Source organism: Vombatus ursinus, unplaced genomic scaffold (genome assembly GCF_900497805.2).
Source record: "Vombatus ursinus unplaced genomic scaffold, bare-nosed wombat genome assembly UNPS02000582.1, whole genome shotgun sequence".
NCBI lineage: Eukaryota > Metazoa > Chordata > Mammalia > Diprotodontia > Vombatidae > Vombatus > Vombatus ursinus.
Window position 1 is genome coordinate 32,111,182 of NW_020940360.1, and position 16,035 is coordinate 32,127,216.

The window sequence follows — 16,035 nt, forward strand, 5'->3', positions numbered from 1 at the left end:
ACACACACACACACACACACACACACACACACACACACACACACACAATCTTTCCCAGCTAGATTTTAAAATCCTCAAGAGTAGAGAATCACTTTTATCTTTGTATAACCAGCACCTAGCATAGTACCTGGCCCAGAAAGGTGCTTAATAGATACTTGCTGGCTGCTGGCTAATGTTTTTAAAGAAATGCTATTAGAAGTAAACTATTCACTTTGGGAGATGCATGTACTTTTTGGCAATACTATTTAGCTATGAAATATATACTAGCTGCATTACTCTATTATCATTGGTGGCAGGTTTACAGTGCAGTCCCATATTCAGGATCAAAACAAAAATGCAAGAGTAAGCAAGTCAGTACTAAGAGACCTATTAGGAATACCATAAAAAACAAATAAAGTCATTTGTACACCAATCTAAAACAAGTTAACAAGAGCAAAAAATATGGGAGGGGGTATTCTCAATATAATTTTGATGTACCTTACCATGAGAAATTCTAGTCTGTGAAAACCCAAATTCATAAAATAGAAAAAGAAGGTTATTATTTATAATGCTATGAGGAAACAATGGCATACTCCTGTTTTATACAAACTATCTTATGTGTTCAAATTGTGTTTTAAGATGTTTCAAGGGTGGAGGGAAAGGTTAACTGCTTTTAAAGATCAGGTTGGCCTAAAGAGGTTGTACAACTGTAGGGTTTAGCAAGGAAGTAATTCAATGATAACCAATATCTGCAAAAGAAATGGACTGTTAGTGATTTGGTTGCTAAGGTAACATTTTCCCCAATGGAATAAATAATCACAAGCTTAGATACAGACTTTATACAGATGTGGATAAGATGAGTGTGGACAAAAAACAGATAATGACAAGCTCCCTTCTGGCAGAAAGACTGTGGATGGATATCCATGGTGGGGAAGTGGATGGGGCTGGAAACTGTCTGAATTGAAATACTGGAAATCACTGGAACATCTCCCTTCTGCTCCCTGTGGCTTTTTATTGTAAATACCCTCCCTCCAAGTTGGGGGCCCTGATTTAGAAGTAAATCACAAGCGTTTATAATGTTAGCCTCACATTTCCAACCTTATTAAGTAATGACAAATATCATAATTACAAAATGCTTCAGTTCAGATTTTCTTAAAACATCTAAGTATGATTCCATTCACAAAGATCCAAAATATATATGATATTTATGAACATATTTCACTAATCCAAAAATCTATGATTTCATTGGTGTGGGTATTCCCCACTAGCCGTGCAGATTGCAATCCTTCTATGCGTTAGCAAATGATTTAGTAAGTTGCTGTGGCCAAACACATTCACCACTTGTTGGCTCACCTTCTGGTGATGAACCTCTTGGAACTTTGCCTGGCTAATCCTTAGGCAAAAGACATACAGGTCATCACAAAGTCCATATCCGAAGCCTTTTCAGCTTGGTAGGTCCTTCCAAAGTTTATTTTCAGCTGACAGGTTTTGAGAACCCAGAGTTATTTTCTTGCCATTATAGGTATCAGTATAGATGTTCAGTGAACTGTTGGGAACTCATATTGTATAAAGTATAAAACTTCAGTGTGTATGTGTGTGTGTGTATGTGTGTGTGTCTGTTTACAAAAGAAAAAAACACAAAAGACTACAGGTTGAACCTTCAAGGTACATTTTCCGAAATACTGTGACTTACCTTATCATTTAATGTGGGATCATTCAAAGAGTATAACTTATTTGTGATATCCTTCCCAATAAGGTATCTAAATATTTCATAAAGGAATGGTTCTGATTCCAGAAAAAAAGTTAATCTCTCTCTTGACCAGCACAAGAATCTACAGGTATCATCAGCAACAATGGTGACCTGGAAAAGGTACAAACATGCAAAGGGGAAAAAAATGAACAGATTTGTGATTATTTCACACTAGAGGAATGGAGAAATGGGATTATTTAACAGAAATTATTATTGTAACAATTATTTATTCAATCAGTTCAATTAATTCAAAAAAGGTTCACAACACACAGGTCCCCTCCTGTGTATATAAAATGAAAATAAGATGTATTAAACAATCCAAAAGCAATTGTTCAGTTAAATAAAAGCAACTTCACGGAGATCTGTGTAACATCTTTCACATTTGAGATATCTTGTAAACAGAACAAGGGCGAAATACCAAGGGTTGGAGGGAGAGCCTCACAGGATATCTCAGTATAGATCAAGGTTGTTCAATACACTCATCATAAGTAGCCAATCAGTTGGTCAGAGACCTGTGGTGAATTGATATTCCTGGTGCAAGGATGATTTATAGGCAACTGCTCTTCAGAGAAAAGTTTAAAGAGACAGAAGCAAGTTTCTCAAAGCAGGAAATAGATGAATGAACTAGGTTAGCTTAGTAAATTCTTCCATTTCTAACTGGCTCTTGTGTGAATTAATTTGATATCCCAGGGCTGATTGCCAAAGGAAAAGTATGGCTAGTGAGTGGCCCTCTGCTATGGGCAGCAGTAGGGAAGAAAGGGTAGAGAACTAGCTTTTTATTTATTTATTTGTTTTTTACTTTTTGGGTGACCCACCAGGACCAGTCACAACAGTAACTCTAACAAACTGGGAGATAAGAGCTAAAAAACCCAGACCTTCTCTTTAAACTTGATCATAGAAAAAAGAAAGAAAACTTAAGTATTTCCAAGAAAAGGCATGCCCACCAATCATGTAAAATTAAATTCTGGGCCTCCAGAAAGAATTTCAGAAATGCTACCTTATCTACTATTAATTTCAAAAAACCCAAAATAATATAAACATATCACTGGCCCCTTTGAAATATATGGATTTTTATGGAAAGATAAAAGTGAAACAGTTTTCTCTCCTTCTTCTCTGGACACTTGTACTCCTAAATAATTGATAGTTAGCAAGTTGGAAGACTTAACTTTTTGCAAGGGAAATAATGGATTCAATGAAAGATTAAAAAAGAGATTTTTGGAGTTAATCTAATCCAACCTCTCAAATTCATTGAGGCCCTGATAGGTTGACTTGTCTATGGTCATAGAGTAAATAGTAAAGCTGTGATTTGATGAATGAGTGAATTTAAGCATTTACTGTGTTCTAGGGCAGGGGCAGGGGATTTGGTCTGTGAAGTCTGGATTCAGTCAAAGGGCCACACTTGAGGACTTAGAGGGCCACATGTGGCCTTGAGGCTGCAGGTTTTCCACCCCTGTGCTAGGCACTGTGCTAAGTGTTGAAGAAAACAATCTAGCTCCTACTTTTAAGAAACTCATACTCAAATAGGGGAAAATAACATATAAAGGAAAGTTTAGGTACAAGGCAGATGGAAAGATCCAGAAGTCCTAGGCACGCCACATCTGGGCAGATGGCAAGGACCAGGGGGCCTTAGTATAACATTATCAATAAGTCATATGACAGTTCGAAGGATCTGTGGGGCACAGAGGCAGTAGTGGTAGGTTAAGACCTGATGGCCCTTCTACTCATTGGTAGGAACACAGTTGGTGACTCCTAATGCCAAGCCAGGCAGTCAATCAAGCAGCGCAGGTTTAAGGTGACTGGGACTACAGCACAGTAAATTGAGAAACTGAACCCAAGTGCCTGGACTTGAGAATCAAGAAAAAGGAATGAGGAATGACCATGATAAGCTTAAGTACTCCTTAAGCAGAAATCAATAGCATAAAAAAGAATGTAATGAGTCTTAAGATTCCACAAAACTCTTCAACGGAAAGCCATGGTATTAAATAACAGTACTACTCTTCTTCATCTATGAAATCATGTTAGCAACATTCTAATTAGTTGTATCACATGCCAATTTTAATATTAATTCCAATATTAATTTATATTTTATAGTAATACTAATTTTAAAGATATGGAAACTGGGATAGTACAATAAAGGAATAAATCACAAAGCTAGTTTGTAATAGCTATCTAACCAGGGGTGGAGAACCTGCAGCCTTGAGGCCATATGTGGCCTTCTAGGTCCTTGGGTGCGGCCTTTTGACTGAGTCTGAGTTTTATAGAACATCCTTTTACTAAGGGGATTTGTTCTGTGAAGTTTGGATTCAGTCAAATAGCCACACTTGAGGTCCTAGAGGGCCACATGTGGTCTTGATGCCACAGGTTCCCCACACCTGGTCTAACCCATTTCCTGACTACTAGCCCAGAACATTTCATAGGACTATTAAGTATCATCTATGTCAAGAACTTCCACTAAAATCCTACTCCAAAGCTTCTTCACAACATGGGAGATATCTCTGGTTCTTCAGCAACCTTGGCTCTTGCTCTAGCAAGGTTCTAGCAAGCTGGAAAATCTTTAGGTATAGTCCTGGCAACAGACAATGTCTACTATGTCTACTTTTGGTGAGGGCAGTTGGGGGTAAGTGACTTGCCCAGGGTCACACAGCTAGTGAGTGTTATGTGTCTGAGGCCGGATTTGAACTCAGATTCTCCTGACTCCAGGGCCGGTGCTCTATCCATTGTGCCACCTAGCTGCCCCCTACTATGTCTACTTTTGGAGGAATATAGTAGCTAAGTATGGAGGGACTCGGTAAGTAGGCTGGCTACTTGGTGATGAATTCTTTGGCTGTGGCAGTCCATGAAAAAAAGAAAAAATATAAATGATCCCCAGTCCTATGTGGTCTCCTTTTGTTTCTACAGTGACATTAACAAAGTTATAGGAAAGGGGGCAGAAGGTACTAAGAATTAAAGCAGTCTTTAGAACACCTACAAACATTAATTTAGCTCTTGGTACTCTAAATGTAAGATTCTTGTACAAATAAATGGACATACTATGTATTAATCTTTCACTTTCATCATGAATGAAACCAGAAAACAAACAGGATGCTACAGCTAAATGGAAAGATGGCTCAGAAGTTCTCCTTACAGAGACAAATAATGGACTTGGCAACAAGAATCTCACAGGACACTTGGTCATCTTATATTTCAGTGCTCATGATAAATATTTGTCAAAAGACCAAAATACTTTGAAAAATAACTAAAGCTTATGTACCAGCACTTGTTGAGGAGGATGAATAGGTAGAGAAATTCTACAGAGAACTCAGGAAGACTTTCCCAATGAAATAAACATATACCTTGAAATACAGTTATGTCAATGCAAAGGAAGGTATGGCAGATGGAAAATTTGGTTTTGTAGCAACATATAAGAGAGGCTAAAAACTTATAGTCTACCAAGAAGTTTCATGTCTACATATCATGAATACTTTTTTTTCTCAAGAAGAGAATTGGCAGGTGCTAGATATGGCCAACACGAGAGCACAAAATAATGAAACTGGTTACATACTTTACCAGACAGGAAAAATTTATTACTGATATGGGAGTCATTCTCAAATCAGATGTGATCTTATAATCTTATACAGTCAGACTTTTAATTTGTAAAGATCAAAATAAAAAATGAGATGGCATACAACTAAAACATTTCCCATCTAACATATTTAAATGAGCCATTGGTGCCAAAAAACTAGATGGAAAAATGGATGTTGACACACATCACAACCTTTTCTTAAAGAAATTTAAGTGGTGGCCAATAATTGCCATAATGAAGAGACGAAAAGAGTTGAAAAACCACCTGATCCAGTGAATATTAAATCTCCATGTCAAACTAAGAGATATAGCAAACAAAGGCAATGTCAGTTTAGAATACAAACTCACTTATAAAATCTCATGGAGGAGAAGATATATATTCATCAAGGTATTTGGCACTGTTACAAAGGAAGTCCAGATCACAGCCCAAATAGAACAGTGATTCTCTAGAAATCATAGGATCGGAGATTTAGTTCTGAAAAAAACTCCTTTATTTTACAGGTGAAGAAACTGAAGCCCAAAGATATTAACTGATTAACCTGGAATGAGAGCTAATAAGTGTCTGAGAAGAAATCCAAACCAAGGTCTTTTTGAATTCAAGTCCAATGCTCTATCAACTATGACTGTAGTTCTCTAGATTTTCCTGTTTTCAGATATAATTACACATTAAGCCCTAGAATACTATAGAATTTCCTTAATGAGACCCATAACTAGTCAAGAGAATACAGTTTATCTATCTATCGACACAGAAAAATAAAAGTGAATGAAGAATGCTTATTGTCCAGACTACAGTGGATGGGCTACCCAAAGAGCTTGTCTATGAGGACATAGTAACAGACAGGTAACACAAATAGGGAGTAAGCTGGACCCACAACAGAGCACTGGGAGGGTAGCAGAACAGATTGCCTTTGGGAAAGTGCACAGTTATTTCAATGACTCCAAGCTTCTCTCTGAAACAAAGATCCGGTTTTTTAAATACCGATATTTGTGTGCTGGCAAGGTATCAATGCAAGTCATGGAACAGAAGCAAAAAGTCTGAGTTAGAAGAATCTCATCAACTAATTAAACCCAAACACAAAAGGAATCCCCATTATAATATATTGGACAAGTGGTCATCTAGCCTCTGATTAAAGACCTCTAAAGAAGAGGAAACCACCACCACTTGGAGCAGCCCATTCCACTTTGGGACAGCTTAAATTGTTAGGGAGTTTTTCCTGACATCAAACCTAAATTTTCTTCTGCCTCTTCCACCCATGGTTTCTGATTCTGCCCTCTGGAACCAAATAGAATAAGTCTAATATTTCCTCTCTCCATGAGCCCTTCAAATACTTGAAGACAATGACCATATCTCTTTTGAGTCTTCTCCTTTACAGGCTAAACATGTTAAGTTTATTCACTGATCCTCTTACAATATGAACTCAAGGTCCTTCACTGCCCTAGCTGCCCTCCTTGGGATATTCTCCTGTTTATCACTGTCTTTCTCTAACATTCAGAACTGAAGAAAATACTTAATATAAGGTCTGAAAAAGGCAGAGTGCAGTGGGGCTGTGCCCCCTTTTTCCTTTTTTTAATGCTTTTTTAAATCCAGCCCAAGATCTCATTAACTTTTTTGGCCCCCACATCATACTGATGGCTCATATTGTTTCTGTAGTCCCTTAACAACATTCCTCCCAATCTTTTTCAGAGCAACTGCTTTCTAAGCATTCTTCCCTTATCTTGTACCTATGAAGTTAATTTTTTAATTATTCCTAACTATTCTTAGGAATAACATTTTATATTTATTCTAATTGAATTTCATCTTATTAGATTCAACCCAATGCTTTGGTTTATCAAGATACTTTGTTTTTTATATAGTTTATTATTTTTATTTTTCAAGTAACAAGTTTTAAAATTAATCTGTCCTCCCTGCTCCCTCCTGACAATTTTTTTTTGTTTTGTTTTGTTTTTTTGCTGAGGCAATCAGGGTTAAGTGACTTGCCCAGGGTCACACAGCTAGTAAATGTTAAGTGTCTGAAGCTGGATTTGAACTCAGGTCCTCCTGACTCCAAGGTCAGAGCTCTATTCACTGCACCACCTAGCTGCCCCCTCCTGACAATTTAGCAAAAAGATTTTAAGCCCCTCAATATATAGTTGCATAGTCAAGCAAAGCAAATTCCCGAATTTAGCTGTTTCTGAAAATGCATGTCTCTTTTTTCATTTAAAGGTCATCATCTCTGTCAGGAAGTGAATAGCATGTTTTGTCTTTATTCTTTTGGACTCGTGGTTTATTGTGTTGAGAAGAATTCTAAAGTGTTTCAAAGTTATATTTCCCTATAATGTCATCATTGTATAAACTGTTGCAGTTCTGCTCACTTCACCCTGCATCAGTTCATAAAGATCTTTCTAATTTCTCCTACAACTGTCCATTTCATCATTTATGGCACAACAATATTTCACTACATTTCTATACTATAATAGGTTTAGCCATATTCCAATAGATGTGTTAGAAAACTAACAACTTAGTTTCCACTTGGGGCTACCAGAAAAAGAACTACTACAAATATATTTGTACACATAGATCTTTTTCCTCTATCTTGGATTTCTATATAGGCCTATATAACTAGGTATATACAGTTTGGTAACTTTCTGGGCATTCTTCAAGGTCCAAAAGGATCTTGACTCTATCATTCAGTGTATTAGCTACCACAGGTACATATATACAAATTAATACAAAAATACATAATAGAGTCGATCGACAAGCACTTATTAAATGCCTACTACGAACCAGGCACTGTGCCAAGTGTTGGGGAAACAGAAAGGTAGAAGTGCTAAAAAGCAAATATATAAGAATTCTATTGAAACAATTACCAAAGGTTGACTTGTAACAATTTGTTGTATACCACTGATACGGATGATAGTTGAATCCTCCTGACTAAATGATCAGCATCTCTAAGGCCTGATGTATAAGGAATAGAATGAAGTCCTAAAGGGGATCTCTTTAGGACTTATAGAAATAGCAGGATGGGGAAATGAGCAATTGATGACTTTGTAGACATTAACAGGGAGAGAGCAGGCAAACTACATGAGGGTTGAACTCCAGTAGTCAAGCCATTGTGACAAAAGCAATAGGGTAATTGAAGTAAGCGAGAGATGTCCCTCAGTCCTACAAGTCATCGTCAGTCACTCTAGAAAATGCTGTTCATATGCAGTAGAGAAATGAGAAAAAAGGTGGTGTTGGAAATAATTTAGAAAACAACTGGCTCTAAAAAAAAATATCTTTACTGCTGCAATTGGCATCTTAAATGGTCTCTGTCTCATCTCTTTCTCCTCCAATCCCTTTTCCACAAACTGCCAAATTAACATTGTTAAAACGCAGATCTGACTAAGTCAGTCCCCTATGCTAGAAGTTTCAGTGACTCCCTATTGCCTCTATTATAACCTACAAACTCCTCTAGTTGGTATTCAAAGTCCTTCATAATCTAGATCCAACTCACTCTTCTGGGACCATCACTCCCCCTCATGCATTCTATGTTTCAGACAAATTGGCTTACTCAGTGTCCCTTAGCCATGACATTCTATCTTCTATCTCCTTGCTATTTATTGCGCAGACTTTCTCCTATGCTTGGAAATCAGTCTGTCATTGCTTCTATTTCTTAGCGTATCTGAGCTCTCCTCAAAATGGAACTCAAGCCATACCTCCTACATAGGACTTTTCCAGATCCCTCCAACTTGCTAGAGCTCCTCCCTCTGAAATAAATTTGTATTAAAATTTGCATTTCATTTTTATTGTATCCTACAGAAGGCAGTTTTGTTTTTACTTCTAAATCCCCAGTGCCTGGCATATAATAAGTATTGAATATTTACTGAATGAATGAACAAATCCTACCAACCAATATTTGGACAGTTTCCCTGAATTTTATACTAAGGGTTCAATGATAGTTTTAAAAATAAATTTATATCTGAAAAATAATCAACCATTATCTTAATTTTAACTCACATCATACTTTATTTTTAACTGCAATAATGGCATAAAAAGAACTGTAGTGAACACTATAGACTATACCAGGGGTGGGGAACCTGTAGCCTTGAGACCACATGTGGCCTTCTAGATCTTTGGGTGCAGCCTTTTGATTGAGTCCAAGTTTTACAGAAGAAATCCTTTTATTGAGGGGATTTGTTCTGAGAAGTTTGGATTCAGTCAAAGGTCCACACTTGAGGACCTAGAGGGCCATATGTGGCCTTGAGGCCACAGGTTCCCCACCCCTGGACTATACATACATACTATATGGTTTCATCAAAAACAGGTCATGCCAGATTAAGCACATTTTCTTTTTTTTTTTTTTTTCGGTAAAAGTAGTAGATGAGTAGATAAGGGAAATGCTACAAATAATAGTATAACTAGATTTTAGCAAAACATTTAATAGTTTCTCTCACATTATTCTTGTGAAAAAGAGAAAGTTGTAGGCTAAGTAAAAGAAAAGTTAGATGGATTTAATCAATCAATAAACATTTATTAATTACCTACTATGTGCCAGGCACTGTGCTAAGCAGTGGATTCAAAACTTGTTGAATGGTCAGACTCAAAGAAAAGTCATTAATATTTCAATGTCCACTTTGAAGAAGGTCTCTAGTACAGTGTCATCAAGCTAAAATTGAAACAAGGACCACTAAAGATCACTGTGGAATGCATATTGGCTTAGAAGACTACAAATTAACGTTATCTATATTTAATCGTATTTTTGTTTGTTTTGTTAAATATTTCCTAATTACATTTTAATTGGGTTTAAGCTATAGCTGGGAATGTGGCAGGCCCCATGTTTGACATTTCTACAGTGGACTATACCAAGTATGAGTGCTTGGCACTGTGACATTTTTACTAATGACTTAGATGAAACATATATGCCATGCTTGTTAAATTTATAACTGCCACAAAGGTAGGAAGAGTAGCTTATATATTGTTTCAAAGAGGCAGGATCTAGAAAGGACTTGACCTGCAAATATTGAGGAAAATCTATTTGTAAAAATTTAATAGGGATTAAAAAAAGTCTTAACTATGGGTTCAAAAAAAAAACAATGTTGTTAGTACAAAATGGAGGAGGAACTAGTAGACAGCAGCATGTACAAAAAAAAAAAAAGATCTAGGGAATTTAGTAGCATGCAAATTGAATATGAGTCAAGATTATACTGAGAGACATAGTCTCCAAGACTATGGTCCTGAATGGTACTGTTGTATTTTGCCCTGGTCAGACTACATCTGGAGAAATGTCTTTAATTCTAGGTGCTACATTGAAGGATGAATCCTAAAAAGCTAGAATGCTTCCTGAGGATATCAACCAAGAGAGCGAAGGATTCAAGATCATGCTTGTAAGGAGCAATCAAAGCAAATGGAGCCAAATAGCCTGGAAAAAGACAAAACTTATGGGGACAATGATAGTCAAAATCAAATATTTGAAGACTGGTCTATGGAAAGTAGAATAGACACTTTCTGACTGATCCCAGGAAGCCAGAACTAAGATCAATGGATATAAGTTGTAAAAAAGACAAATTCAGTCTGGATGTCAAAAAGAACTTTCAAAGAATAGAATCGTCCAATAAAGGAATGAGCTCCCTTATACAGATAAAATTACAAATTGCAAATTCCATAACTGTGTAAAAACTTCCCCATTGCACAGATTAGCAATTCATTTGTATTAGAATTATCTGTTACTTATAAAGTAAGTTCAATTAAGTCTGGTAAACTGACCCGTTAAAGACCTTAGCTTAAAAAGATCAAGATCTCCCACTGCATCCAGGGCCATCTCCAGTCATCCTGATCTATATTTTGCCACTGGACCCAGATGGCTCCAGAGGAAGAGAAAATGAGGCTGGTGACTCTGCACAACCCTCTCTCACTTAAATCCAGTTCACTTGCATGTCATGGCATCACTTCCCTGATGTCATGGTCCTCTTCAAGAATGAAGGACAAACAGCAACAATCGACGTGTAATAACACATACATTCATACACACTCATACACACATCTCCACTTCCTGCACTATTTGCCTAAAAGACTAGCCTAGAATTAATTTGATTATTAATCTGAAGAATCAAAGAATAGAAAAAAATGGATAAAACTAGAAACTGCATGTATCCTTTTGGAAAATGATTAATTTTTTTTGTTGTTGTTTAAGACCTTCTTATTTACAGACTTTACAACACATCAACAAATATCCTTTTAAAGCTTTCCTCTAGCCCTGTCTAGTTCTAAAACTTAAAATTAGCTAGGTATTTTGGTTCTAAGAGTATAGAACCAGATTGAAAAGAAAGTTGACTTACTACTGTTGATTAATTGGTAAAAAATAATGTGGACTGAATAGGCAAAGGGTCTTAAGTACAAGAGCATTCTTCTAAGGAAATATGTTTTTATTACTTTTAAATATATTTAAATAACTAGAACTAAAGAAGAGTGTTATCAAGAAGAGATACTTAGCAGAACTATTTTAATGGACAAGAATGAACTGTATTTCATAAATTATGTTTATATGTGAATATGAGTTTTAAAATAATTGAAAACTCAAGTCTCTTTGTTGAGTCAAACATTTTCTTTGAAATCTTCTGTACTAATTTGCTTATTAAATTTCTTTACCACAAATGGTATTTCAGTTCAGTCCTTAATTGATGACAAATTTTGAGTTAAGTAGAATTCAGAATGAGGAGATTTTACTGTAAGATATGTCTGCAAAATTCGAGAGATAAATATTTCTTTCTATTCCTCATGAGGTTATTTTGATATGGGGTTAGTCACAAGCATAATAACTAAGGTCATTCAATTTTGTGGGTAATGGTTTATTTCTGCTAACTGAGCAGTTTTATCTAAAAGCAGAGCTGTCTCACCAGTTAGCTGACAAAAGACTTCTATAAAACATGAAAGTTTTATAATAGATTCCAGGAATTTTCAAAGCTACAGTAGACTAAATTTGCTTCCAGACCAATTAGCGAGGCTCTCTTCAATGCCATATTTGAGTTCCTGCTGAGGAAATATAGCTCATAATGGTGTCAAATTAGAAGCACAAGGATTTCTTTTGGTTTGGGAATTACAGTAAACCTTCACAACCTTCTTCTCCTGGGCCCATGCCCAGGGGAGGGGCTGCCTGGCAAATAGTGCATCAACTCCTGACTTTAGATTCTAAACCCAACCCCACACCCTTTCCAACATAATAAGATTGTAGCTTATTTAAGCCACCCATGGCCCACACATCAACAGTTTCTTTATTCTTAACATTTTGAGAAAAACATTCCTTATTTGCTTGTCTGGACATAAAAAAACATATGTTCTCAGACTCTTTGCCACTGGAAAAAAAGGAAAGTGGATTTGCCAACAAATGAAAAAAATACTAGCATGAAAGGAGCAAGAAAAAGAAGGAATTTTTCTCAACAATTTGAGGTGGAATTACAGAACTCTATTTAGTCGGGAAGTATTGGCTGTCTTCGTTCTGTGGAAAATTTACCTAATCTTTTTGGGCATGGTGCCATATTACATACACCAACAACAGGGGAGTGTGTCCTGAGAAAAAGGTTTATTCATTCTCTTAATACTTATTGAATTCCCATAGGGTGCCTGGAACTGTATACTAGGTACTAAAAGATATAAGGTTGGAAACTGGCCAGTAACAGATGGAATAACTTTACTGCATAATTTGAAGTTTTGCCTTTGTAAATCAAGATCCTGTTTTATGTGAGTTCTGGTTAAAACTTAAGAGTTCACCCACTTCCTACCAGCATGACAGCCTGTGAAATCAGCCAGACCACTTCTACTCTGGGTTTGAATTTTTGGCAAATATGGAACAGAAGCAGGCAAGCTGTTATCCTTGGAAAAATCCATTCTTCTAGAATTCCCCCATTCCCCACCTCCCTTTGGGCCAATAAAGCTTTGGTTTCCAAGCCTTCAGGCCACAGAACAAGCTGTTGATTTTGCTAGAAAACAACAGCAGGGGGGGCAGTTTTTATATAAAGTTTTATAGAAACCTCAATTTACATAAAAAATAGTTCCACTGCCAGAGAGACCTTCACCCAAAGAGATTAGTGCTCTCCTGTTGGTGACTTTAGGAATCAGCTGCGTAACAAATCATATGTGCTCCATGGGAAAGAGATAGAATAGAAAGCCAAGTTATTAGACTGCTCAGTTTTACACACACACACACACACACACACACACACACACACACACACACCGCTCACAAGTATTACAAATCGCATTTCTGGCAGTGCTACCCCAAATCTTATCCTCTGTGAACTGTCACAATCATCCTGTCCATTTGACTTTCTCCACCTCCTAGTCCTAATATTTGTTCAATCTCTCTTTTGTCTTTTATGACAACAAATACAACCTTTACATTTTTATAATAAAGTTTACATTAATAGCTAATTTTTAGAGTGCTTTATGGTTTGCAGAATGTTTACAAATATTATTTCCTTGGAGTCTCATCACAATTCTGTAAGGAAGGTACTATTATTATTTTACGAATGACAAAACTGAAGCTGATAGGGGTCGATTGGACTTGATCAGGGTTACATTGCTAGTAAATGTGGAAGGCAGGATTCAAAATCAAGTTTTCCTGACTCTTACGTCCAACGTTCTATCCAACCACAGTGGTGTATTGTTACAATAACAAAGCACTTTCCTTTTAAGGAACCTTGGGATGGGAAGAGCAAGAATCACATCTTCATTTTGAAGAGGAGGAGAGGTTAAGTGACTTCCCCAGGATCGCGCAATCAATATGTTTCTGAGGTGAAATCTGAACCCAGTACTCCTGACCCCAGCACTCTGACCTCTGTGCTACATGAATTAAAAGGCAACAAAAAGAAATGAAAATCCAAACACTGAGTGATGCTGCTTGTCATAAAATACTTGTACAATGTTCTCTGGGGGGAAAAGGTTACAATTTTATGGCTAAAATGGAGGGGGAAAGAATTATTATCCATGGATTTCAATCCTCCTTTTATTGGCACAGGTAAAAGAGAGCTGGCTACATGCACAGACTTGACCATCTGTGGACTAGCTGGCAAATGGCAGACAGAGATATCTGAGGACTATTTTTGTTCTTGAGCATTGCCAGCAATAGAATTTTTGAAACAACAAAACTATAATGTCTCTCATGGGCTTACATTAGCCACTCCTTTTTCTAATTATAGAATTCTAAGGCATGGCAAAGGGGATAAAGTCCTGGACTGGGAGTCAGGAAGACTGAAGTTCGAATTTCAAGTCAGACATTTATTAGTTATGAAGTCACTTAACCTCTCAGAGCCTCTGTTTCCACATCTAAAAAATGGAAATAATAATAGTACCTACCTACTAGGATTATTTTGAAGATTAAATGAGATAACATGTGATAATAAATATTTTGCAAATCTCAAAGGTTCTTTTTCCATAACCACCACCACCACCACCATTATCATCATTATCAAAGATAATCCATTTGTCCACTGAGAAATAGCCCTCCAGGCACTTTTTACAGAGACATGCTGAGCAAAGCCTCTGGAAAAGCCAAGACTACCATCCTTCACTACACTGTGTTTTCTTAAGAATCAAATCTCTTTAACTCTCAGTTTCCAGGAAGAAATAGCTTAAGCCAGGAGGGGGGCACCTGCAGCCTTGAGGCCACATGTGGTCCTCTAGGTCTTCAAGTGCTGCCCTTTAGACTAAATGGGTTTTTTGACATGTAGCCTGGAGGCTGTAGGTTCCCCACCCTGGTTTAAGATAATGGAACAAATTATTTTGGGAGGGTAAGGGAAGGGGCAGATTTAAATTAACTACTTTGCTATCAGAAAGAGTAGGAAGTCAGTCAGCTAACATTTATTTAGGACCTACTCTGGCAAGCACTACGCTAAGGGCAAGGGATATAAAGAAAGACAAAAACAGTCTTCATTCTCAAGGAAATCACAGTCTGATGGGGAAGATAATATGCAAACAACTATGTACATACAAATAAGATATATACAGGATGAACTGGAGGTAGTCTCAGTGAGGGCACCAAGGTGAGACTTTAGCAGAGACAGTTTCTGAATCTCTGTTTTCCTCAAAAACTCTTTTCTGTAAAGTTACAAAAATGTAAAATTTCACCAACACCCATTACTTGACCTTTTCTTCCCAGTTACCTCTGCATAAAGAATTATGCCATCCTGTTCTACCCCACTGTTCCATACATATTTCAAGACCCATGGGATTTAGCGCACTCATAGCTCAGCCATTTCTAAATCTCATACTTTACAGTTTTTTGTGGTAATATGACAAGATGGAAAGAGTACCAACATGGATGAAATCACAGATCTTTCAAAATATGAGTGAATCGGCCAAGAAGTGAGGAAGACAGCAGCTAAAAAAAAAGAAATTCCTTCACTATCTTCCTAGCATTAATGGAATAATGGTTACTAGTGAAAATAGGGCAGTATTTTTTTTTCTTTGCATTAAAAAAAAGAGTGTCAGGTAATGAAGTAGTTATTCCTTTCAGAGGACACAAAAGAAATTATGCATACTGACTTGTTCACATATAATTATCAGCACTACAAAGAAACTCATTCTTAAGTGTGTTCATTAAATACAAGAAAAGTTAATTCTTCTCTCTACAAAAAGGATTTTCAAGGTTCTATTAAGTTCTATAGAACCAAGCCAATTTGTGGTTTTGTCTGTTAATGAAAGTTATCAATTTTAAGTGAACTCTGGACCTATGTAATGGATGTTGTACAATGATTATTCACAGCTAACATTACTTATGGCGATCTTTTTGATT

At 36.7% G+C, this 16,035-nt stretch overlaps 1 protein-coding gene across 3 annotated transcripts in view; it reads right to left on the reverse strand.

Annotated features, from left to right (window-relative positions):
* The window catches only part of BVES (blood vessel epicardial substance), a 63,305-nt gene that overhangs the window by 30,907 nt on the left and 16,363 nt on the right, over window positions 1-16,035 (reverse strand). For all 3 annotated transcript variants that reach the window (XM_027853727.1, XM_027853734.1, XM_027853741.1), the window contains exon 6: window positions 1,673-1,840. In XM_027853727.1, the coding sequence (XP_027709528.1) occupies window positions 1,673-1,840 (168 nt within the window). The remainder of the gene's footprint in view (window positions 1-1,672; window positions 1,841-16,035) is intronic.